Source organism: Dermacentor albipictus, chromosome 1 (assembly GCF_038994185.2).
Source record: "Dermacentor albipictus isolate Rhodes 1998 colony chromosome 1, USDA_Dalb.pri_finalv2, whole genome shotgun sequence".
Taxonomy (NCBI): Eukaryota; Metazoa; Arthropoda; class Arachnida; order Ixodida; family Ixodidae; genus Dermacentor; species Dermacentor albipictus.
This window is the reverse complement of record NC_091821.1, coordinates 379,251,452-379,278,569: the sequence shown is the minus strand read 5'-3', so window position 1 is coordinate 379,278,569 and position 27,118 is coordinate 379,251,452. Positions and strand designations below refer to the sequence as shown.

Below are 27,118 nucleotides of genomic sequence, written 5' to 3'. Positions count from 1 at the left end.
GACCCACGTTGCGCTGTGTTAGTGTTTTGTCAGGAGCTGGCAGTTCATTTTACATTCGTTTCGCCCTAGCCCTCGAATGTCGCCGCGCGGCCGTTGTCGCGGGAATCTGGCACACGGCGTGATTTGTGATTAGAAATCAAAAGTGAAGGAATAATGAAAATAAACGAATCGTTAAGAATTTGCTCGCAAGACATAGCGTCATTTGATCGTCGTAAGCCGGCGAACTGATCGACGCGCCTCCGACTTTTGGTCGGTGCAAAACATCATGGTGGAGCGTCATCGCTGCGTCAATGTTTGCCTTTTTCTTTGCGTGGATGTCTTTTTACACTGTCGACAGTGATTCCCACACTTTAGACGTATATTGTATACGTCTCTAATTCGATCTTTATCTTTTCGTTTCTGTTTTACTGGGGGAAAGAGGGGGCGCTAACCTAGCAAGCAACGTCACTGGTGCTGCCATCTAGTGCGCGAACGCAGAGGCGGCGCGCGGCTGTGTTTCCCATTCAACACTTGGTGGCCGTAGAACCGCGCTGTACAGAGATTCATTCCGCAGCGCAGTGTCAAGTTCTCGTTGAGTGCAGAAATGTCCGAGCTTCCTGAGCAAGATTCTCCGTCGAAATCGAAACAGTCGCTCAGGTTATGTGATCGAATCACGAGGAGCTTTCCCAGCGTCACAGAGCGCTATTACAAGCCACGATTTCTACTGGGTAAGTTCGCCTGCTTCCGAGCCCTTCTGATCGCCGACCGTGTGCCAAACTTCACGTGGTCGTTACCGTGAGACGTCATTACTCTCCGCGATGTAGTGCTACCAGGGTACTACTACGCTACCGGTGACGTAATTTGATTTTCAGATTTGGCTGCGCGTTTCGTTACGGTATGTAGCCTGGGTGAGCGCACTACCGCGGTTGAAGGGGAAATCGTGGGTGGCCGCGTGGCGGCGCAGCGTGGCGGCGTGTTTCAGTTTGAAATGTCTGAAGTTCAAATGATATGCCAAAGAAGAGCAGAGAGGTCACTTTCGTTCCTATTTCTTGCCTGTCGGTTGCACGCATTTCGTAATTTCGGGTGAAACCACGGAAGGTGACGTTTCGTGTCAAAAAGTGCGTGCTGCAGTTCACGCATATCGATGCATAATAAGCATTCGTGTTTCTGCGTGTTGACATGAGCGCTCGTGTACGTTCAACATTACGAGCAACAAAACAGCGCTAAACAACAGGACGAGGAGAGCGCTGTTTTACTGCCCGTAATCATGAACCAACCAACCCAAATGCGTACTCTTCTTCATCAACATGTTGCGCATTACCAGTAAGAAGCTAAGTGCAATTTCGAATGAACGAAGGCGGCAGTGAACTGTAGGTTAAGAGCATTTTGTTGTCATAGAGCAGGCTGGTGCCGACCGCTCGCGGTCTGAAAAACGAAGTTCTTAGCAAGAACGCTGTTAAATTAAGAAAGTACTCGACATCTATGAAAAAGGCAGACTCAGCTCGACCTTACAATGTTGGATATAGGTTGACTAACTTACGCTGACTTACTAAAAAGGGACTTTTTATATTGTGCTAGAACTCTCGGACTGCTCTCAGAATTTATCAAGCTCTTGATGTGTTGTGCACAGGTTTGGAAAACTTATACAAGCTTTTGTTATCTAAAAGCGCACATTAAATTGTGCAGATACTAAGATTTTCATGTATGTTGTACAAATCATTCATGTTTGCTTAGCAAAGTAAAAATCAGCGCATGAGAACACTGCGCTGAACAGGCACGGTTAGTGCCAATCCTGAGGCTGCTAAATGAATACACCTCTTTTCATTAAAAAAAGCTGAAAGCTGGTTTGTTAAGAATCTGCCCTTCTAACTCGGAAGTTGTGAAGCACATCGAAATAGAATTAAAAAAAAATTAAGCATGCTTTAATTCATTAAATCTCATATGTTGAACATGAATGCGTAAAAAGAAGACTGTGAAAGTGAAGGTAGCGGAATATGCCAAGTAAATAATATTGACCATACTGTAGCATCATGCAAATTCCAAAGAAAGGAATGTGAACTACTTTGTGAGCTTGGTCGACAAATACTTTCAGTTAGCAGGCTACAGAGCTGTGAACATATTAACAAAGCTATAATGTCCCAGGTGGCACGTGTAGGGTTCAAGTGTGATTCCTTATGTGATTAATAATGAGGCAGAAACATCTGTCACAGGGAAGTTTTGTGAATTAGCATTGTCTGCACTTATGCTGTCTATGTAAGTTGTAATATGGTGTCAACACTTATAGGTAACAAAATTAATTAAATTATGGGGTTTTACGTGCCAAAACCACCGTCTGATTATGAGGCTCGCCATAGTGGGGGACTCCAGAAATTTGGACCACCTAGGGTTCTTTAACGTGTACCTAAATCTAAGTACCACAGGTGTTTTCACATTTCGCCCCCATCGAAATGCGGCCGCCGTGGCCGGAATTCTATGCCGCAACCCCGGGCTCAGCAGCCCAACACCATAGCCACTAAGCAACCACAGCGGGTTTATAAGTAACAAATGCATTGTGAAGTGCTCATGTAAATGCATCAGAGGAAATATGCATTACCCTCAGGTATTGCGATTACATCTTTTTCAATAAGTGTGAAGCATCTCATGGCTTTATGAAAAATGCTTTTTCAGGAACACGTTAAACGGGGCACTTTAGTCAACATTTACCACAACTTTGACAAACTGGTGTTTCAGAGCTTTTGTAATTATAGTATGCGTAGCAGCTGGTAGCAATTGCCAGTCACCATGCAGCCAACGACTCATGAGCCTCCAACAAGAATGATGAAGTGCCTCCACTTCTCATAGCTGCATGGCATGAGGGGCATGCACGAGTTCAAGGCAAACACTAGAGACTCTCCGAGAAGGTTGCATCATCGTGGCTGAGCACCTGCTCTTCAGACGCAGCGCTGATCACTGGGGGGCAGACATTGGCCATTTCTTGTCTCGATACAATACAATGCAATACCATTTTTATTCATTTGGATACATACATACTCAATTACGCTGATCCGCCTAAGCATAATGCACTTGTTTGGCGGGTTAGGCAGCTGGTGGACTTAGTACATGCAGTTCCAAGTTTATATGCCAAAAATAAGATATTGATATTGAAAGCAAAAAAAAAATGCTTCATGCACTGTATGTAGCGCAATAAAACAAGTACATACAGAGCATACCGACACAGATATATGCAACGAGAAAAAGGCCACAAATTTCATCATTTCAGGGAAAAGTTCAGGTAATTTATACAAAAAACTGCAGTTGATGCACACATTTTCTTTTTTACCATTAATGCAGTAGAGATCATCATCAAGCTCATTCAATACAGCTGGTACATAGAAGCTTCCCACATTCTTACTGCAGTGCATAAGAACATGCAGTTTGACATAGCGCTCTGTCTTGTGCAGTGTTACCTCCTTGTTCACTGGGGTCTTCTAGTTATTGTTGTAGTAATATAGCCTGTAATTACTGTGAAGTGAAACAGCTGATGGATAGGCAACACTCTCAGCATACTAAGTTTACCTTCTACTGTTGCTGATTGCGAATAAGTGCCGTAAGTTGTAGTGTTGACTGTTCTTATTACAGAATTTAAAACTTGAGCTTTATAAAAGCCTGAGCAATTACCGTATAGCGTGATTCTATATGTAAGAAGAGGTTCTACCAATGATATATAAATTAGACACCAAAGATAAAGTGGGGATTTCTCTCTAAAATGGCACATCATGGCAGCTATCGTTCCTGTCTTTTTAGCAAGCTGACTAATGTGATTCCATGTCAAGTGCTGATCCCAGAAAATACCAAAGTACTTAATAGCTGTTTCCACTGGCAGACAAATGCATTTACATGGATAAAAATTTGATGAGTGCAAGAATAATGGTTTAGAAAACGAAATCGCTTTATGGGGATTCCTAAAACGTGTGTTTTGTCTTCTTGAAGTTTATGAAAATTGAATTCTGTGAGGGCCAGTCAACGACTTGGCTGATGTCTGCCTGGAAGCTTTCCACTCCTATATTAGTTTCACTAGCCTCAAGTACCAGCACTGTATCATCTGCATATTGAAACACTCTAGAAAGACGTGCTCATGTTATTTTTTGAAGATCTCTTTCTTTACCAATGTTAACTACCGGTGCACCTTCAGCTTTATTGACCAGTATTCTGCCATTTCTAGTCCCGACAAACTTGTACTCTTGCTGCCTGGAAAGCTGGCGGCACTGCCAGAACAATTCTCTTTGAACCCGTGTCACATTTTCATTTATGAATATACACTCAGTGCGCAGGGCACCTTCTTTGCTATCCATTTATCTGTAGTGGCTTGATCCACAAACTGAGCAATGATCAGTGCAATCTTGTCTGGCTGCGCTTTCAACTGATGAACAGCTTTGAAATCATGCCACTTGAGTGCAGGAAGTTGCAGCTTCGTGCTTAATTCTGTCAAAATCTGATAGAGGTCTTGGTTAGGTGACTCTGGTATGCCAAGTATTTCTATATTTCAGTGCCTTGTGTATTTTTGAGTGGTTCCGACATAATCTTTAAAGTTTGACAATCAGAGTGTCCTTTTCACTCAACTTTCGAATGAGTTCCTGCAACATTTTCTTCACTTCTATAATTTCAGCTTCATGATTATTGGCTTTTCACAGAACCTCATAATATTTTCTTGCTAGCATTTCTATCTATTTTTCGTTTGCTTCTGCTGTTACAGATTGCTTATCGACCATTTTTGAAAGGGTATTCAGTCTTTTGAGGACTTTGGCAAGCTTCATCCTCCCCATTCCACTCCCATGTGTAGGGTAGCAAACCAGTTAAGCTAAACTGGTTAACCTCCCTGCCTCTCCTTCTCCACTTTTTCCTTCCTTCCTTGGCAAGCTTCTGGCTCGAACCACCGATCGAAGCACTTAAGGAGGCAGTAGCTTCCCCATCTCTTTCCTCGTCGCTGTCTAGGTCAGACTTGCTGTTGTCTTGAACATCTCTCCCTGTTTGACACACCCTACATTCTCATGCTAGCATTTCACTACTCTGTAGTTTATTGAATGCCTTTTTAGACACCTGACCATTTCCCAACTTGTTACAATTTGCTACAAGCAGTACACGTTGACGCAGATTCTTCCGAAATAGTCTTCGAACGACAACAGCACTGTTGTGATGCCATGTCTAAACACTCTTTGGGCAGTCTAATGGAGTTTCGTGCATCAAGATGGCTTCTGCCATAATAAAAATGACCTTACCTAAGAGCAAACAAGAAAGTCAGTCCTGCAAACGGCACCCCACCAGACCACAAGGCAGCATTGGTCTCACTTTTATGCAGTCCAGGGTCCCATGGTTTGCGACGTCAGCCTCGTTCCAACATACAGTAGTGGAGTTATCTTTCGGTGACTTGTGCTTCACCTTGCTTCTTTGGCATGTGTGGCAGTAGCAGAAGGCTAAGGATAACCATCGTCGCCTAAAAGTAAGCAAGAAATCAGTCCTGCAAATGGCGCCCCACCAGACTGCAAGTTGTATGACTTGTCACTACTTACTTGTGGAATGCAAGTTATATTACTTGTGGCCTGCCACCTTCATTTGTCAGCCAATGTCATAAAATTGGTGACTTCCAGATGGGGAACTCTTACTAGAGCACCGAGCCCGAGCTGCCTGCCAATCAAACATCATGTGACATTTCATAGGAGCATCTACCGAAATTCTGACCCTCAGATTTTCACCTTGGCTGGCTGAGGCGAACAGCCAGTTCACCGCTTCAGAAATCTCTTTGCAGACATGGAGGTTCCATCGTGTTGTTTTGGCCGTGTCGCTTGAGGTAGTTACCGAGTTACGCAACTTGATTCTCACACCTGCACCGTTTAACCCATATGTGTGCTGGTGTCTGACCTTCTGAGGCGCACATCCGTTTCCGACCTGCTCCGACTGTAAGTGATCCTGGCCAAAGAACTTGGTGACTGTAAGCGTTCACAACTCCAGCGTCACTTTCAACAGCTTCTGAAGGACAAGGCAGCTAGTTATGACCAGGACCTCCTCTCTGAGCTGTTCCTTCAGCACCTCCCACCCAGCTTTTTCATGGTGCTTGTGTCTACTACTGGACTATCACTGGATCAGCTCACCCAGCTGGCCGACTCTGTCATGGAAGTCACCCTAAAATTGGCGATGATGTGCACAGCACAACAGGGGCAAAGGACGGAAAGAAACAAGGGTGACAGGCACCGACTTCCAACTGAACTTTATTATCATAAACACACATATAGCCTTAGTACACATGATCACAACCTGACCTGCCGACATATGATGCCAAAACTAAAAGACATCTTGAATACCCATCATTCCTTTCTGTCCTCTGTCCGCTGCTGCGCTGTGTACATTTAAGCTGCTTCAACAGCTTATGACAGCAGTAGCAGTAGTAAGGAGTTGCTTTAGTGCACATCATCATGGATTGCGAACTGGCCAGGGGGCTATTCTGTAAGTGTCCACCTAGCGGATATGTCCATTGTATCTGCTGCTGAAGTTCCAATTGGATGGGGAGGGGAGCACATCAGAAGGATACAGGCTCCCCCAGCCAATCGGCACTTCAGCAGCAGATGAAATGGACATGTCCACTAGGTGGACATTACAGAATACCCCCCCTAATCTTACACCTTGCCTAACATTGGCTTTGTGGATGCCTCATCTATGCGTGTGGAATGATGGAGTCATACCACAGATGCCTGAAAATACATTGGAGGTATATGCCTTACCTGTGGCACCCTTTACATTGAGCTATTTCTGCCTCGTTTGGTAGCTGGTAGAAAATCTGACTCACTACCCCACCCAAGTACATTTTCACACTGTTAGTTTGTTGTGCATTGCCATTGCTTTAGCGGGATAATATGGAACAGCAGTATTTATCATTCTTAACTTGTAGATGTGAATGGCCTTAAATGAGGTGGTTACATACTTTATAAAGCCTCCAGATAACGCATGTTTCATTTTGTCTATTTTCCTTGCATAATTAGGAAGTCAGACTGAACCTGGCACAAACACCGTACCCTAATCGGTATTTCAGCTGGAACCAAACCCAGGCTAGAACTTACATTATTGGAACACACCTGAACCCCAACCAAACCTGAATGGAAAGAAATAAAAACGGTAATCAGCACGGAGCAATACTGTTCAAGCATTTTTAGTGGTGCATGGAATCAAGCTATTTATTAGGCTAAGCAAAAAAACAACTTTCCTTGCACAGTTGGCCCCGCCTCACCTGTAGCCATTTATTTTAAGCAAGACAGTCTGTATGCGACAGTTGTCACAGGTGCTACCAAAAACTGTGAGCACATAGGCTGAGATGCTTGCTATTCTTTCAAAGGACCACCGACTGTGTTGCAACATTGTGTTACGACCTCTCTGGCCTCTCTAATGCCAACAGTAGAAAATAAAGAACCTCAGCTGCAGTAACTATGAAATCCTTAAAGCGTGTACACAAGGAAATATGCAGAGAAGAAAGGAGGCAACGCAGCAAGCCACCAGAGGAGCATGCAACCACGCTGCTGGTGTGAGTGAATGTCACTGTCTCGACAAGCTTGTTGGCATGTCGTCACCAGGGCCGGGATAATGTAGCAATGCTATTCCAATGCTTTTCTGTTCGGCACTTTGTCAGTGATCTGACTTGTCCTCTACCGACATTATCACTGAGATTGGCTGGCTGTGAATTGTGGATGCTAAGGAATAGAATAGAGCAGAAGGATTCCTTACACTATGCCGACCTAGTGGTGCATGGTGGGCGTCAGGTGCCCCATGCGGTAATATTCAGTTTTGTTGAGGAGAGAACCTTAAACAGTGTAAAATCATTTTTAAACATGAAGAAAAATGCTGTGTTGCATGCACATTGCTGCTCACCACGACACTTCAATATGATACTGAAATTACTTAGATGGTGTGAACGGAACCCTATCAAAATTCACAGCAGCCAGTGTGAGCCACTAGGATAAAAGATGGTGAGGTGGACTTTTTCGGTACTGTCGTAGAGAGTGAGATCATGTCATGGTGAGGCGCTGCGTGTAGAATTGAAGCAACGTCCCTTCTTTTTTACAAGGCTCTGGTCACATGAATTCGTATAATGTCAGTAAAGAGTGCATACTTTCCTGAGCCCGTGAGGTGTAAAATTTGCATTTGTGTTCTCTTATTTTTTCTGTGGGATGTTCTTTTGTGGAGTCATTATAAAAAAAGTTTCACCATGCTGATTGGGTTCTATGCTTTTCTTTAGCTTTCTGGGGATGGTGATACCTATGAATAAGTTGTCTCTATATTCAAAAGGAGTTTTCTTTTTTCCTCATGGGTAATTATTGCTTGTCATCACATTGCATGTGTAATGGATGGTATTTTATCCCCATTTCAGCGTTTAATTTGCTGATGTGGTTGCCATGAAGATGCTTTATTATTTCCTGCAGTGTTCTGTCACTAAATTACAATCATCAATTTATGCAGGAACAATATAACACTGTTTTAATAACCGCTACTGCACTTCATGTTTACAAGAAACCCAATCTTCTGGGCAATTATTACACGTTAGTAATATTATCACAAACGTATTAATAACTAGTGCTATTCACGGCACAGAGTAATAAAGAATATATGCCTGTCCACAGAATGTTTTCGTATCTTGCATGTAAAGTAGATTTGCATACCTGCCAACTCTCCCAAAATTTTCACAACTATTACGATTGTGGAATTGTTTTTGAATATTTTGTCAAGTTTTATAAAAATGCTGTTTGTGAAAAAGCTTTACCTGTTGGTCGCCGAACCTCCTCTTGGAAGTTTTCCTATAGCAAATGGGTTCAAGATGGCTGCTTGCTTCAAATAAGCTTATACAAACAAGTTTCTGAAGAAGGCAAAATCTGCAACATCAGAGCCGCTGAATGACTTAATGGGATATAAAAAACAATGTGTTGCTTGTCAGTCATCTAAAGCTAAACAGTCATAAATGAATTACTTACGTATCCCACAAAAGATGTGTGCTCAAGGCAAGCTTTAAATCAAGTCACGATACCTTCCACCTCCAGTCTCTTGCCTGAAGTATTTTTATGAATTTTAATGTTCATAGGTTGGTGGGTATGGGCTTGCCACTTTTATTTCTCTCGTTCTTATGTATGTGTGTTCAATATAAGATGCATAAACCCAGCCAGACAATATAAATGAAAGCTTGCAGAAACATGTATGTTTGCAGTAGCTATGAAACACTAAATTTGCATGCTTGAAAAATTCTAAAGCATCGTCCTGTTCTTCATGTACCAGTGAAGTCCTCTTTTAGTCCTCCTAGATCAACACTTGCACACAGGCTAGTTAAATAGCCTTATGTTCCATGTCACATGATATCATGAGGCTGAAAAGCACTGTGCTGAACTTGTCTGCAAACTAATTCGATGTTGTAAACAGGTTCGCAAACCATTGTAGTTTATTTCCCAGAATCTAAACTGCAGTGGAATGAAATCAAAGCTAGATGCACCTTAGCCACCAGCATTTTTTTTTTCCATTTCAGCTCCCTGCTTCTGACACAATATTTTAAATTTGAAACATCTGTGTTATTCACTTCATCTGTACATCTGATACTTCACAAAAGATACTTTTGATCAAACATTAATGGTGAACAATAGTTCAAACACAAATTTGATTTCAAAGGTGATTTAGGTGGCTGACTTTGAACGGCAGCACCTCATAGAGATCAACTAAGTTTGAAGGCATCCAGTGATCTAAGTAAGCTTTTATCACATTCAGCGAGTACTGAGAGGTGTGGAGTGAAAATACTCACAGAAATAGGGGACAATGAGCAAGCTGGCTTCAAGCCAAACTTCTGCTGAATCTGTGCTGTCGAGTCACAGCTCCCTAATTTTCTGTACATTGCTGTGGTTCCTCCTACCCAGTTTTTGACGCCTGCAAAATGCAAAATAACTTGGAGCAGCACAAGTGGAAAGGACTGATTTGGTGGCATAGGAGATAACTCAACATGCTTAAACATCAATGAGCTCTCATTCATGGAGCTGTCGTGAGCCTGACGTTTTGTGGCGCAGTGCAGGTGTGTCCTCAGCACTTCAGCAGAGAGTAATACCATGTGGCAGCCTGGCATGTTTTCCAGACAGTCTGCAGCATTGAAATGCTCTAGGCGTTTTAAAACCTGAAACTGGCTGCAATAAAGCTAGTATAATCATCATCATTCTGTTTATATCCACTGCAGGACAGTGTCTCCCAGCGATCTCCAATTACCCATGTCTTGCACCAGCTGGATAGGCTGGATTAAATGAATGTTTGCTGTGTACTTGAGAATATTTAAAACACAAAGATACAAAAACAACATGACGAGTTCTAGCTGCTGATTTTACTTCATTTATGTGGAAGGATTCCATTAACTAGCTAGCAATCTGGTCATGACTTAATAATTAATGTGCCCACAACATGCAGTATTCAAGAGCATGCACCATGGTGGCTGTCTGCATAGCATTATATGTCTTTATTGTGCTGTTGTGCGCCAACTAGCCCAACGTGTATCATTTGGATGTTCAATACCGTGATTATGGTGTCAGTAGTTGGGAACATTTAAGGAGAAAATGCTGAACTACAAGCTTTTCTGTCAGTAGTCAGTATTGTCTCATGATTTATCTTTTTTTTGCTTACATGCAAATGGAAGTGATGCTCAAGTATAGCTGCAATGATGATTGGGGAGGCTTCTGCATTCTTTTGATTTCAGATGCAAATGGAAAGAAAGGACACGATCAGTGTGCATTGTTCCACTCAAACAGGTGCAGTAATACTTCTGATCTGTGACTTCTACACTGTCTCCTAAATTGGCATCAATATATCTGTAAAATTTGTGTGACCAAGTACAATGTGCAGATCACCTACCCATGATTGTCTAGGCAAGGTGTAAATTGTTTTCATGCTGTGAGGAGGCCACAGCTACTAGTAAAATACTGTGCAGTCTTTCAGCTACCGTGTCAACTCTCTGCTAGTTGACATCACAAATAGTGTGATGTCTGCTGTGGAGGTGCTTTGTCATTAGTGATAAGAATCCCTGCAACCAACCTGGTGATGGCAGTTGAGATAGTAGCACCATGGCTGGGGTTAGGATTGGCCGTTTGGTGGGGAAGAGAAAATGGTGACAGCTTGATAGAGTTCTAAAGCATTTTCACACTTGCCCATAGGCTCGTAGGAACTATATGCTTGCCAGTGTGAACATGAGCATCGAGAAATGAGCACATGAGTACGTTGAGCATAGAAAAATTTTGAATTGCTGAGAAGGCTTATAGCTTACCTGTTCAATATAGGTTTATGAAAAAATTATTGTGTAAGAATATTGCTTTACACTGCCTTACATGTGACCCTTGACAACCAGCTTTTTGACTAGACATTCTTCAAGAACACCTTTAAGAGGACTGCCAAATGACCTGAGCAGCTTGACAAGTTTAAGTAAGGATACTATACCTAAAAAAAAAAAGATTTATTATTGCTCTTAGGACAACGATCGAACTTGAATTATAAAATTTTGTTGATGGAAACAGCTCTACGTACATAAGCCAAGTAACACCAGACAAAGAAAGAGACACAGAAAACTTTATTCAAAATCCTTGCTGGGGTCGAGGGAGGCAGGGTGCCGATAGACAAGCCCCACCAGAGCCTCCCTTTCTCAGCGTTGTTACAACTTTTGTTTCATATAGTGTGTGTGTCACAAAGTTTTGCAACGACTTCGGGTACTTGACTGTTGGTACATGCCCTGTCATTTGAGCAATCTCTGCAAGAGCAAGGAACAGGTGACAGTTAAGTAGGCTACAGACAGCCTGGCAAAATTAGGTCCCATATATGTCACTGGTACCACAGTACCGCAAACTGTTGCAGACACCTTACATTTTAAAGCTATGTCTACTGGAATGTGTTGCTCTTTTCTGTTAGCATACGGTTTCCTATATGTGTTTGCTACCCCAGAAGAATTATACTGGTGTCCAACATGATGCATGCAATGGGGTCCAAGACTTGTACGGCTTAAAGAGGCATGGCTTTAGGAGGCACTGAAACACTTCAGAAGCGTGATAAATACGTGTTCCCCATCTGTAGACAATACCTGCTGTAAACATAGATGCCAAATATTATTCTGGTGCATTCAGTGAGAAACCTACAATAATGCACAACAGATCACTTGCTCTCTCCATTGACTTTTACTCTCCCACTTTTCTCCCACTCTATGTTATATCAGCGATAAAGTTACAACTGGCACAACAGCCCAATGATGCCAGCCATTGGGTGACTGTTCCTGAACATAATATCCTTATGAGCAAAAGCTCGCACACACGTGCACGCCCTTCCATACCTTCTTGTTTCTTGGGAAACAAGGAAGGGTTGGTGTGGCTGTTAACACATACTGCCCATCTTGCCACTGCTCCTTTGTCGCTCTCTGGCACTTTTTGTCAAGCTCCTGCATTGCAAGGTTAGCCTAAGTAAGCCGCAAAAAGATGGAAAAGAAAAAAAAAACAGAGAAGTAGGCAGCATATTGCTGTCTTTATTGGCCGAGCTGAGAGGAACACGAGTTAATGGAGAAAGAAGGAATGGGGAAAGTTAACATTGAGTGCTGTCTCCATTCTCTTCTCAAAATGTTTTTCTGTGATATATTAACTGAAAGGCATTGCACTTATTTCAGTGTGCCTTGCAAGTTTCCAAAAAGGTGTTTCAGGGCTCCCATTAAACTAAAAGATAAGCAAAACAAACTTGACCTGTGAGAGTCAACAATCTATACTCCTGATAAGACAAACTAAAAGGGATAATGAAAATGTTTTTGCCTTATAATAAGTTTGTGTTAACAGGAATTATTCACAATACAAAATAAACTATTTCTGGTGCAGCTAAATGTCCATGTCACAAGACAAGAAATGAAATAGCATTAAAATATGAATTCAGGTGTAGAAATATATATTCAGTGGATTTTTATGATGCAAATAATATCTATGCATTCTCAAACATTTGAGCAAATCTTACTTGCCATTGCTTAGCAAACCTATGTTATCTTGCAGTAGCTGACCTTTCAGCTAGTTAGCTAAAAATTCTTCAGCTCCGTCACATTGTTTTAAAAAAAATGCACTAAGGTATTCACAGTGTTACCAGCTGTATCGTGTGAACACCGCTAGGCAGTGTTCTCACCTTAATTATCAGCCTGCAATACCACTTTGAGGACTGCCTGAATTAGTTCTCTAATGTATTAGCCCTGCTGGTTTCCACATCATCATCAATGCTGTGTAGCTCTTTGTGTCTTCAGAAACACCATTTGCTTCTCATGCAGTTAGCAAAGTAACCTTCACCAAGTCTGCCAACTTGGGCACCTGATTGCGCCAAGTAATAGACATCAGTGGTGGCTGTAGTAGCTTGCTTTAACTAAATAAGTGTTGTTAAGGAGATTTGTTTGGGTTGGGAGGGTTCTATCGGAAACCAGTAAGATGCTCACACATTGTTTCTAAAATCCGAAAATTTGGCTTAACTGAGTTTGTTTTAAAAGGCCTTGAAACAAAACTTTTCTAACTAATCATAGAATGGCCTCACTACTAAAAGTCGTCGCCTCGTTAATCTCGTGCTGCAAAATTTTTCAAATCTATCGAGTGTGAGTGGAGCTAAGATGTAGTTATTGCACTGATGAGCAGCCTTCGCTCTCCTTTTGTCTCCGCTAGCATGCGGGAAGCTGCACAGGGAAGGTGGCAAGGGTGGCCAGGCTTTGTCCAAAAGTTGAGCATCTCAAAGGCAGCATCTACTCTGGTTGCAACATCTGCTCTACACAGCTTCATTTATTTCGTTTTCACTTATTTAGCTAAAAATAAGTGAAAACACTTTTTTCACTTTTGAGTACAATGAATAAAGAGTGTTATTTTGCATTTTTCATTCAAAAGCCAACTCGTGTACATGTTTGTGTGCATAGCATTGCCATATATGCTTACACTATGTTGAAATGTGCAACTAAATGGTTTAATATATAGAGGTGCATTACAAAGAACACTCAACTTGCATATATTTCAGCAATGAATGAGCTGGTAGAGTCGAAGAGTTATGCAGGAGTTAATTCTTCCTTTCATTTGAAGTTTCAGGAATTGCCATGCATTTGTAACATTTTTGGACCCACTTTGGTGGGGTAGTGGGCATGGCGTTGTGCCAGTAAGCAAAATGGCATGGGGGATCAAATTCTGGTAATGGCGGCCCCATTTAGGCGAGGGCAAAATGCAAAACCACCCATGTACCATGCATTGGGTGCACGTTAAAGAAACCCAGGTGGTCAAAACTATTCCGGAGTCCCCCACTATGGTGTGCCTCATTATCATATTGTGGTTTAGACACATAAAACCCTTGAACAGAACAGTCTTGGGTTGCAGTCTCAATATTTTGTCTTTAATTGGATGTTCTATTCAGTTTAATTATATGTAATTATTTAATACAGCTGTTGTTGCACTTAAGGATTGTTTTCCAAGAAGCTAGGCACACTTTGGCTTACCTGGATGCTTACATGGATACGGTGAAAGAATGGGAATTCAAAGGCTCCTATCATGCCCTCTTCATAACCATTCATAATTGGGGCTGCAATGTAGCCAATAGTGTGTGGCTACTTATAAACAAGTTATAGCTGTCTAATTGTGAAGAGATTTCCTTAAGTGCTTACGAAATAACATGCTTACAGAGGGTTCTTAAGATCATCATCATGAGTTTAGCGGTGAAGTAATCAGTTGCACACATTCTTGCAGATAATAATAATCAGAAGGTGCAAGTTTCACTGGATAGTTACAACATCTTAAGCTTGGCCGCAATGCATTTCGAGCTGGTTCTTAAATTTTCACATGTTCTAATGGTTTGTTATGGGCAGCTGTGGCTACTTTGTGCACAAACTATAGATACTTTTAATGATTACACGCAGTGGTCCCAAAAGTGCTCTTTGCTCTTGTGAACAACTATTGTATGTAATGTCACATTCGGCATCTGGCAAACCAGAGTCAAGTACACTGATGTAACTTTTTCACCTTGGTGACAAAGAACCCTTGAAAGCAGTATTTAGTGGCCTTGTATACCTTTTGTTGGAAAATAATAGGTGTACACCATATGGTCAATGCTGATACATCTTGTTCCTGCTTTTCAGAATTGTGCTTGTTACACTAGCTCCATCTCACCCCATTATAAGAGAGAAAAAGACGGTCACAAAGGTTGATTATCAAGTAAATGAGAAATTAAATCGCCTCAACAATCAAGTGTCTGGGAAATGGAAGAAGGTGAGCTCATATACAATTGGCACTTTCACAATGAAGCTCAAGTTATGGCATTGCTCTCTGCAGCTTGGTGTGGCCAAAAGTTGCCAGCTTTATAGTTCTGTCTGAAACAGTTGTCTGAAAGCAGTAGTTCTGTCTGAAAACAGTAGTCATAGTTGGCCCTGAATTTATTTTTGTTATCTAATTTCTTCATTATCGCAGTTGTCGTGTCACTTCAGCATGATTCCATCTTAAAACATTTTACTTTGTGCAGTGGAGAGCTAATTTGAACTGCTGTTTTATCATATTTAGCATAAGCGTTTTAATATTGTACAAGTGCATGCTTGACGAAAGTGGCTAAAATGGATTATTACAGGACACACACCACAAAGGCTATCTAACTGTAGCTTGCAGATGGGAACTTGTTTTATGAATTATTATTATTTTTTGTAATCTATTTAATTCCTCTGCACAAGCATGAAACAGTAGGGGCAGGCAGGGAACACATCATATTTTAATGAATGCCTTAAGTCATTTTTTGATAGTTCTCATGATATGTGCCTCCACCAAGTGTGTTCTATTAATTAATTAATTAATTATTAATTAATTAATTAATAAAACTTGATTAATAATACAACTGAACCAAAGGTCTGTCATGAACAGCAGGTTGCCATTATCCCTCAAGAGAAAAGTATATAACAGCTGTGTCTTACCAGTACTCACCTACGGGGCAGAAACCTGGAAGCTTACGAAAAGAGTTCTACTCAAATTGAGGACGACGCACCGAGCTATGGAAAGAAGAATGATAGGTGTAACGTTAAGGGATAAGAAAAGAGCAGATTGGGTCAGGGAACAAACGCGAGTTAATGACATCTTAGTTGAAATTGAGAAAAAGAAATGGCCATGGGCAGGACATGTAATGAGGAGGGAAGATAACCGATGGTCATTAAGGGTTACGGACTGGATCCCAAGGGAAGGGAAGCGTAGCAGGGGGCGGCAGAAAGTTAGGTGGGCGGATGAGATTAAGAAGTTTGCAGGGACGGCGTGGCCACAATTAGTACATGACCGGGGTTGTTGGAGAAATATGGGAGAGGCCTTTGCCCTGCAGTGGGCGTAACCAGGCTGATGATGATGATGATGATGATGATGATGATGATGATGATGATGATGAAAGGTCTGTCACTAATGCACTAGGCTTCTGCAGAAGAGGAAAAGGAGAAGAAATTGGTCAGGATAGATTGCAGATCTCACTGATACATGCTTATTAGCACCTTACTATGATGTACTGACTACTCATTGATCAGAGGCAGTAGATTCAGGTGCTGTGCAGACATGGCATATGGTGCAAAGGAACTAAAATGCATGAAACTTAACTTGACAGAGCGAATGACACTAGCACAGATTATTGCTAGTGTCTGCATATGAAATCAGTTGTCTACCAGATATATTGGCTCAGTGTATTGTGCTCATATTTGCATAGCTGTGATACCTGTGAATCATTGAAACCACACTGACATTGGCATTCATCGTGGATAGACTGCACTTAGGATGACATGTTTGTCATTTAATGATTGGTTGATGTTTCTAATCATGATTTGGTAGGAAGTGCCTGCCTTTGGTTAAGATGCAATGAAAATTTTGCATCAATACTTCTTGGTGACGTATTTATTTTGTATGATGATACTTTTAAGCCTGGTTAATAGTTTGCTACCTTGTTTGTAGGGTGGCCAGAAACTACAAAAGGAATCTGCATTATGTATCGTAACCTGCTCAGATGGAGAGATCTATACAATAACAAGCACAGTTCCTGGTAGCCTGATAGAAGTTAATGACCATCTGACCACTTCACCAGAGCTTTTGACTGAAAAGGTGATAATTTTGTTCCTTTGTTTTTTGTATTGAGTGCTGCAACTTTGGATTTTGTAGTAGGCATAATGTTTGCATTCTCTGGGTTTCCTGTCTAGACAGGTGAGTGGATCAACACTCTTGCTTGGCAACTGCTGCAGTTTGTTCCACGCACAAATAAAATACAACTACCATCCTAAGAGAGATTAACAGCAGGTAAAAAATTTGACAGTGCTTAAGTGCTAGTTATCTCTGCATATTGAGATGGAGCCACTTAGGTTGAGGACCAGTTCAGGTGATGTAGGTCAAATGATGTAAAATGGAAACAGTTGATCTGTTGTATTGTACATTGCTGCACTGCTATTATTCTGCAGTTTAGTTTTTAGGCTAGTAAACATTAGATTTGCTTCAGGCATTACACACTAGTTTCTGCTACAAGACCTATTGCTTATTTTTGGTTCTTAAACAACATAGCACTTTCACTGGTCCCAGCTTGTATTAAGAAGCTTTCTTTGCTTAGCCCAGCACTTTTTCGCATCTTTCAGTATCTCGGAAGATATTGTCACATTGTAGTGATGAACAAAATAGTCGTAAAACTGTGAATGACAGAACGATTTTTCATTGGGCAAACCTGTGCCCACAAACGCAAGTTACACTCAAAGCACAGTGATAACGGCGAACGCAGTTGGCGATAGTCAAAATCTGATGAGCAGGTCAAGCGCATTGGCTTTTATACATCACTCATCGAAAGTTCTAATGTAATCGTGGGTGCCTGCGTGGTTCCCGTAAACTACTGCACAATTCGTGTCGTGCATGCAGTCTGATAATGCAAGGTTCTGCGAGGACGTGCACAACAGGTAAAATGAACGATAACGTTTTTGTAAGTTACAAGTCATGCAGGTGAGTCTTGTGCTGAGTGATGACATTTAACATTTGTTAGCTGGTGAACAGCGATCGCGGGAGAACGATAAACAAGCACATGTGTCACGACACGCGCACACACGTATACACAATATATATAGGTAATATTCTCACTGGCTTATATGTGCACTGCATGTTAATCTCTAAATGTTAATATCTAAAGGGGTGCCAGCACATGCACCTCTGTTTTGCGTAACAAAACAATAAATACCATCATAAAACATGTACATTTATAATGTCGCCTCATAGGTATCTCTAATGCACACGGACGTATTAATGGCATAGTGCTTGACATTCAATGGTTTCTTTGAAATTTCTTATATTTGGCCTACAGCCCTGTTCTCTGGTCACTGCATGTGTGCCAAAGTGTATGCGCCCATTCCTGGCCAGTCCCCAAGAATTGCCACTGTGATACAGGGGGTACCGAAACCTTAAATGCACTAACATATGTGTCGTTTTTTTTGCATACACCTCTCCACACCATTCTTTCCCCAACAAGTATCAAATATTGCCAACATCTCATAGTGTGCATCCATCTGAACTAGTGGTTGCATTGTGGCATAGCTTCTTGACAGCATAGGGCACAAACATAAGCATTGAATGAGATTACACGTTATATAAAATGAAATTAGAGACAGTTATTTGTATATTGCATTTAATTAGCCGCTATGTGATAGCTTCACTTTGCAGGTTCCAACATGCATTTTGGATGGGCAAAATTTCTATTTTGGCTTTCACTGGAAAAAGATATCATTATGTTGCTGGTCCTGTTGCTAAACAGCAATATTGTTTTTGTCCAGACCACATGCACATTGCGAAGCTTGCTTGTACAAGCATGATGACGTAGTGATTTATAGACGTTTAAAAGTTGCAAAAACAGCATCTGCTCTTTACCTGTTGTCATACTCATGGCACCTTTCACATTCTCTAACAGGTCACTAAAAGCCCTCCTTCTCGAAGCCTCTATATCATTTCTTATGCTGCTGGTAACATTTAAAACCAATGTTATGGTATATTTATATAGCTGGATATAAACACCCATCATTTACATTCTTCATATTTTGCACCTTCAGGATATAATGCACAGTCTGTCTGAACAGGCAACTTCCTCTATCCTACTGGAAAAAATAAGTGCAAAACAATTTCCAGTGCTGCTTCTGCCCTTTGCAACGACATTACTGTGAAGTAGACTGTTTTTTCTAGATATAATGGTTCTTGAAAAAGACACTAATGCTACTTTGTTTGACTTTTCCTGTGCTGCAGTTATCTCTATTGTTTGTGTTATAAAAATGTTACTGTTTGTATGGCTCTATAACTTTCTGTGTAATTTGTATGGATCTGAAAAAGCTAGGAATCCATGTGCGTCACATGCAGATATTTTTGTTGTATGCTTGGTGTGATGAAATTAATGAGTGTCTTTGAATAATGAAGCCATTGCAACAAATGATATGTACACTTCCTCACAACATTCAATTTGGGTTTATTCAACACTAAAAACAAGGCAAGAAAATTCTGCTTATTCTTTTTATTCATGAGTACACTTATTTGCTTGTTAATTATTTTTAGTGCAAGCTCCTCGTTTCAATATGCCACACGTTGAAGTGTCCCCTTAGTTGACGTTATCATTTAATTAACTTCTCATATATGCAGTGCTCCTCAGTGCAAGACCTGCATGGTGAATTGTTCTGCATGTCAAATTTCCAGTTTGGTCTTATTCATAGGACAATTACGTTCGTAGCTTGCATTAACAGCACGAAACAGATTACAAAACATAAAAAAAGGCTATGAACCATGGATTTGCACATTGCCTTGTCAAAAGAAAGAAAGAAGAAACTTTGGGTTGAAATGTAAGATAGCTCATAATTATTGAAGTATTTTTAATATTTAGGCAAAAAGAATTACTTGTATCTTACAATAAGGTATATTTCCATGAGTCGCGCGTACTAAGTGCAAGTCCAGCTTACAGCCATAACAATATTACCTTGCCTGTCGATGGCCTTGCCAGATGTTTGACCCAGTTAGGAGCCAGTGGATAGAAGTTTTATTACAACTGGTTCTCCTGCATTCTGAACGTAGCTTAACAAGGCACAGAAAATTGCATTAGTATTTGTGGTGACATAGTGATTATCTAATAAAAGCTTGATTGGCATTGCATATGTGCTTGGCAGCATGTATATTTAAATGAGAAAAACATTTTTTTAAAAATGCATTCATGTTTGTGGATTGTTACATGCCAAGCGCAGGAGTACTACATTTTGCAGAAAGAGTGAGAGTGAACTTTAATGAGAATCAGCAGTTTAGTCGGCTAGGCAGCAGTCCCAGCAGGCCTCCCACGATGGGACGTCGAGGTCTTGCCTCTTCGCCGCTTCGTAGGCTTGCTGGGTCACCCAGAGTTGGTCGTCGAGATGGAAGAAAAAAATTTTTCATACTCATGCCCATTTGTACAAAGTTAGCTATGCAATACACAACTGAAGTATGCCAATGGTTTAACTCTTCCCATGCATTTGATTTAATTTCTTGATCAGGCATGCCATGCACCTCAAACTAGTACATGAGCCTCTGTGTGCTATTATGTCCAGATATCCTAGTAAATAGTAGGGCCATCTGAACAGGCTGTTTCACAGCAGTAAGTGGTCAAACTGCTAGCCAAGCTCCTGCAGAAGGTCTAACTTAACTCAGCTGCATGCTCGTGTCCAAGAGAAAACTCCACACAATGGAAATAATTTCTCATAATGAGTTGTACGTATGTAGTGGACACACTAATGAATAGAAGTGACCCACAGTGAGAAAATTTTAAATTGTGCTCAGTATTACAGGAGCATAAGAATCGAAACATGTACTCCGCATCGGTGTGGTATGTATTGAGGCATTGTCAAAGCTGTGAAGTTAGTATAGTTATGCATTTTTTTAAATTTGAAACTGCGATGCGTACTGTATTCCAATTTCAACGAAACTTCTTGTTAATGTATTACATTGGAAACCCCAGTTTGTGCAAAATATTGTCAAACTTGTCGAGAAATAGAAGTGGTAGTCTTCGGTTTTCATAGCTCAGTGTGTTTCTTGAATTCTGAAGTGAGTGTTTGGCAGCTTGTCAAAAAGATGTAGATTAAATTGACTGACTTCTAGGGCAGCATGAGTAAACAGTTAAGAGAAATATGAATTCAGCCTGACTGCATACTCCTGATTTCTGTGGGAAAAGTGAAGACCACAGAACATTGTGCAGAAGCATGGGAGGGAGACACGTAGTGTTAGCTTAGTGGTAATGTGAAGCCAGGTCAACCTTCCCATCTTCTTTCACTTAATGAACAACACTTTCCCATAACTGAACATTATGCATTGCCGAAGAGAGCTTGGTCCACAAATAGTGTTTTGTAGTGGGCGAACAGGAGCACTCTTAAAGGGCTCTCGCAAAGGCTTCCATTGGTTTCGGTGCCATCACTGTGGCTACAGCATGAGGCCTGGCAAAATTGCTGTAATTTGGCATGCTGAAAGCTTGTTAGCCAAATCTGGAAATCATTAATGAAATACAAGCACTATTTCTGTGTTGTATATGCTGACTTTAACTCTCGCAGCCTTGGTCATCTGGCTACATTGCCATTGTTCTGCCTCCGCTAAAGTTGGACACAGTGCTGCTGGACACTATGACATCGCCTGAAGCTTATGTGGCAGCCAGGAGGGAGTTGATACCTATGTGCTACATCTCGGATGAAGAAATGTTTGTTCATCAGCAAACGCCACTTATTATGGAGGACGCTTAAAGGAATGTTATGTGTAAGGCTTTGCTCTATTTATGTTAAGCAGTTATGCTTCTTTGTATTGCGCTTAGTTGAACTAATAAAGTGTCATTCCTTTTTCTTTGTTACTCTTGTTTAACCATGACCAAGCAACAAACTTAAAATATGGTGCAGTTGTGGGGGTGTCACAGTAGCCCCATCTCACCAGTAATACAAGTACATTGATGTTGGCTGGGTTTAGCAAGGCCTGCCTTAAAGCTGTACGCTACCGAAATGCTTGCACCAGCTTCTTTGTGCCCACTGGACATAGTGAGAGGCTGTGGGGTAATCGTTTCTCGTGAACATGATACTGTTATTAATGGCAGAGCTTGTTGACATTACCACTCCCGATAAGTGTTCCAAAGGTCTTTAAGCAAAAATCAAGCACTTATACTTTTGAGACCTTTCATCTGCTGAAAAGCAAGCTAGTTGTACTATCAAATTGGCACAGCCTAGATAAGTTGGAAGTATATGATTGCCATGTTTGCTTATAGCTGTGAGCCATATTTCCTGTTCACTGGTTAGTGTAGTAGTGTCCCTTAAAGGTATCTTATAATAGCCTTGCTGTAAATGTATGGAAGTTTCAAGTGCGTCATGTTCTACGTAAACACAACACAGGAAGGCTTTTAAGGCACCAACTCGCCTCCAAAGTTTGAAGCAGAATCACTGTCTATGGTCTTCTTGGTTCATTTGCCTGACAGTAACACTACTGTGCGGATACACGAAGATAAAAAACAGGAAAAAGCTATGTTCCATTTTTCTGCCTCTTCTTTGTGGATTCATGAAGCAGCTACTAGTATTATCATCAAGGTCAGCTAAGCATGCGAGACATATTGTGCTCCTTGGGTACGAAAATTGTCACCACATGTTTTGGTTCACATCACAGCAGGGCCAGATTTAGGGTATACATGTACCATCAATGAGGGACCCTTATCAAAACAAAGAATAAGGGGAAAGGGAAGGAGAGTGCACTCAATTTTGGTTTCTAAAGCTAACATTTGAGATTGAGGCCACATGTCAGAAGTGTCAGTATTGGAGCCTAAATATATTGTGCAGTTGAATAGCAAAGGTGTAGCAAGAACATTGTAGAAGTATGAACAGCTTTACACGGCCTCCTCTGCACGGCCGAAAAAATCGCTGAAAGCTGTGTGCTCTCACAAAGAACAGAGGTGATGGTAAATTCAAATGACCATGCTGGTTTCAATCTTCGCTGGACGGACGGAAAAAACTTTAATGGAAAAAGGACCTGCGAGGTTGCCAGCCTGGGCTCAGGCCACCCGGGCATTGTGTGCGGTGAGGCATAGCCTTGCCACCGCTGCCCGGGCCCGCTGGATAGCCCATAATTGGTCGTGTAGTTCTGAGCTAGTCAGAGCGCTTAGCCATCGCTCCTCGAGAAGATCCGGTTCTATCTTGTCCTCTACGTATACTGAACCGATCTGTGTGCACTTCCACAAGATGTGTGCCATGTCTGCGTGTTCGTGTTTGCAGAGCTTGCAATCTTCGCTGGATGAATCCAAGCATACCTGCCTTAAATTCCGGGGTTATTCTTTTAGTAGAAGTGAAAACACTACCTTCCGAAACGTACCTTGACACTTGTAGAATACAATATCAGGTGCTCCATGAGCTACCGCGTGTACAAATTAGAACAATCAGTTCGTTTAGTTCACATTTTCTTTGCAGAACCTTTGTCGTAGACGAACGGATTGAGAAGCTAGAGGCCGGGGTAGCAATGTCTCTGGGGTAGCCGGCGCTCTGCGCCCCACTTTGCTTGAACTCGTCATGCCTCTGTGGTGGCTTAATTGTTGCGCCGTGTGTGCTTGTATTGATGTCACGCACCGATCGTCGATTCCGCACGGCAATTTATCAAATGGATGTTTGCGTTTAAATCTCCCGTCAGATAATGGTTTTACATGTGATGTTATACCTTGCGATGGTTCATGCAGCCTATTGTCTGAAGCCTCCCGTGTGTCATACGTGCCTCCGAAGTCCGTTATCGTGCAAAATTTTACTTGCTACAGCAAGTTATACTTGCTGTTGTCACTGGTTCGTAAATTTATCTATACCATCTGATGTGTCATATGTCTAACGGTGAAAAAAAAAAAGGCAAGAAGAGAAGCGAAAGAAGACGCATAGGTGTGCGCCTAAATCTCGAAAGCAACAATCATCATTCGCTGGTGCACGCAAGATGACTCCTCAGTACCGCGCTACACTACCTGTAACCGCGCTGCAGCAAGGTTTCACAAAGTCACGTAGTATCTGTACCTCACTAGCTCAAGTTTGTCAGCGTTGTCAACGTTAGTGGACATAATGTACCTCCTTTGGTCAACGCACACCTGGAGAGGCTATTGATGAGCAAGAGACGTACGTCAGCGGCACTGTTGGCAAAGAGCCCGAACTTGCTACCGCAAGTCTATTTCAGTCACAGTTTTATGCGATGCATGCACATTTTCACTAATTTTATGGTATATACATTATTAATACATATACTGGGTGAAGCATATATTTTACATGAATCCACTTACCTTCTTGGCTTGATATCTCCAAACAACCGCCTAAGTACGAGAAACCGATTGAACGTGCCTTTTTTTACATCTCCACGCAACGTCCTTGAACACCAGCATCTGGAACGCACAACATACGAGGGGCCCCACCCGAGTTTGAGCCATGCGGTTGCCCGGGACTTGAGTCTAATTCCGACAAATACCTGTCTGCACCTCAGGCTGTGGCACGCGATCTGGCCTACGGCCTCTCCTGGCCACTGCCCGTGGTGCGGGGTCAAGCTAACTCTCGCCCACGTAACATGGGCAGGCTCGAGCAGGCCCCCAAAATTCAATTCCCTCTGCTGAGATCCAAAATCACAAACGGGGGGTGGGGGGAGGGGGAGGTGGACCTGGAAACTCAAAAGCGTATCCTCGACCAGGCCCGGCGAGTAGCTCTGGCCAGTGCAGTTTTGCAGTAGAGAGCCACTCACCCGCTCCGAACACCCTTTCCTTTTCATTCAATAAAATGTTGTTCTATCTCTCGGAACGGCAATGATGCTGCGGCCCAAACGCATTTGATGGATTTGCTCCCATAAATTTCAAGCAGCCAATCACCCGAAACGAATTATACTGCCGCCCTCGCACACTGAGCATCGCGCAGCCATTCTGTACGACGCATCTTCCAATGAACACGGCGACGCACCGTGAGAAATTCATCACCCGGCTGGCGCGCATGCGGATATCGCAGCTCCGAAAAACGGAGCGCTAAATCGCTCCATGCGAAAGAGGTTTCACTTTTGGCCTAGCGTTTTCCCACCCGAATGTCGTTAATTACATACTTTCGGCTGAGGCGCAGACCTGGCGGTGTTCTTTGATAGCAGACTGCAAGACAGCATTCTCATTCACAGTAGGTGGCCTAAAATTCGCTGCTGTTCTGGAGGCAACAAATTGCAATGCAGGACGTCTACAGCTTGGCACTGTCCTTGTAAAAAAATGTTTTAAAACTTCACAAGGGACCTGAACCGCTACAAGTCTTTGGGGCGGTGATCACGCCTGTCGGCCTGGCGCTTGAAAGTTCGGCCGAAAGAGAGGAGCACTGTCAATCTCACCATACCTGCGATTTGGAGCTACTGTATAGTTAGCGCGTAGAGGGCTGTAGGTATTCTGGTCGGGCCCGACGGCGGGCTCCATTAGGCTTTCAGTGCCTTTGGAACTACAGACGATTGTCATACCGTTAATAAGTGTCAATTGAGTTAGCGGAGCAACCATCTGCATATGCAGACGTCCCAGCGTGTTACGCTGTCTGCGCTACTATTGGGGATCATCAGAATGTGACCTTGGGCGCCTTAATTACAGCACTGTGGGTGCGACGGCGCCAGTTCTTCGGTCATTACTGCACAGCAGAGAAAGTAGTCGCGGGGACCAGGTTTCTGGGTGAGGGTATACGTAAGGCCCCGTCGAGGCATTTTGGCAGCAGTGGGAAAAGAAAGAGAGAGAAAGAAGTAGAAGAAACACAAGGAGGAAACACCACGCAAGGACTAGTCTCATACAGAGCGCTAAGGAAAGGAAAAAAGAAAGCGATGCGGCGGATAAGGAATTAGAAAAAGACCGAGCGCCAGACGAAATGCGAGCGTGTGGAGTGGCCATCTGTGGTCGCATGGCCTCCCAATTGGCTGCGCGCGCACGCACGGCGACAAGCTGGCGCGTCTTCGCCGTCGTGCACGGCAAAGTTGGCGCGCATGTGCGGCGCGCCCGGCGACAGGGCTGCCGCACGGAGACGCTAGCAGCCGCAGCAGCAGCAGCAAGAAACGTCCTCGAGCACTTTAATGAAGACGGCTCGCGGCGGCTCACAACTCGTCTGCCTGCTGCAGCCTACAGCCGCCGGTGCACACGTGCGACCCACCCATCGCCGTCTGGCCACACAGTGAGTGCGCATTTACCTCCCACCAACACGCGCCACGGTGTAGTCACGCAAAGTTGCGTCGTGCGCGTTACAATCTTAAGGAGGCATACGGGTCTAGGTGGACATAACACCAGTGCAGATAGTATGCAGAACGTGAGTTTTGCGCCTTCAGCACGATGGAAGAATACTTATTCCACCGTGGCCATCAGAGAATACGTCCTGCCGAGGACAGACGAGGGCGGATGTTAGGATCTCACCCGGATGAGGGCTGATGTTAACGTGCTCTTTCTGTAACCGTTGCACCGCGCTGTTTGAAAACGAAAGTTTTGGAAGTGGCTTCTTGATGTCTTGTGATTGTTAAAGCGAAGCTTTCTTTGCCTACTGCCCCATGTCTGGCATGGCTGCCTGGCTGCTGCGTGCTTTTGGGTTGGTCGCTATCTCGGCGCACATATTTGTGGGGTTAAATACGAAGGTTATATGTGCACCGAATTAAGTGCCTGCGAACGGGCTGATAGTAGAATCCTTGTATGCACTGCTGACCAAGTATGCGCACCTCTGTTCTACAAGCAAAATAAAATAAAAAATAAAATAAAAAGTATAAGAAAAGCTTCCTGCGTAAAACTTGCAACATATAATGTCGGTGCACGCCGATCAGATAATGGAACGGTAAATCATATTTAACGGATTCTTTCACTCACTTTATTTGCCTTGATTTAGCCACTCACAATGTGCCACTGGGTTCGATCGTGGCAGTTCTTGGCCAGTCCTGCAGAATGGGCATGTCCCACTGTGATTCCTGCATAAAACCTGGCCATATTATGTCGGCCTCACAGATATATCTAAATCACGCCGATCTTTTAATAGAATGGGAATTTATATTTGATGGATTCTTTGATTTATTTTTACTTCCTTTGATTCAGCGCTTTGGTTTGGGCCATTGCGGCGTGCGCCCTTTTCTTGCCTATCGTCCAG

The 27,118-nt window shown here is 42.6% G+C and overlaps 2 protein-coding genes across 3 annotated transcripts in view; both read left to right on the top strand.

Annotated features, from left to right (window-relative positions):
* The first annotated feature begins 488 nt into the window (after window positions 1-488).
* LOC135900269 (protein Abitram) lies at window positions 489-21,845 on the top strand. Its single transcript, XM_065429706.2, has 5 exons — window positions 489-707; window positions 10,712-10,763; window positions 15,119-15,248; window positions 16,947-17,093; window positions 21,563-21,845. Exons 1-5 carry the CDS (start codon window positions 584-586, stop codon window positions 21,746-21,748), a joined length of 639 nt encoding a protein of 212 aa, XP_065285778.2. The 5' UTR covers window positions 489-583; the 3' UTR covers window positions 21,749-21,845.
* A 4,093-nt stretch (window positions 21,846-25,938) lies between these two features.
* Window positions 25,939-27,118, top strand: part of LOC135900241 (growth/differentiation factor 11-like) — a 232,362-nt gene continuing 231,182 nt past the window's right edge. For both annotated transcript variants that reach the window (XM_070531937.1, XM_070531936.1), the window contains exon 1: window positions 25,939-26,167. The gene's annotated coding sequence lies outside the window, so the exon portion shown is untranslated. The remainder of the gene's footprint in view (window positions 26,168-27,118) is intronic.

Bases quoted from the DNA above. Each gene is read 5' to 3' on its own strand.
- LOC135900269 (XM_065429706.2), top strand. From the start codon at position 584: ATGTCCGAGCTTCCTGAGCAAGATTCTCCGTCGAAATCGAAACAGTCG. The intron at 708-10,711 runs GTAAGTTCGCCT...TTTTGATTTCAG, and splicing joins CAAGCCACGATTTCTACTGG to ATGCAAATGGAAAGAAAGGA. The intron at 17,094-21,562 runs GTGATAATTTTG...TAACTCTCGCAG, and splicing joins CAGAGCTTTTGACTGAAAAG to CCTTGGTCATCTGGCTACAT.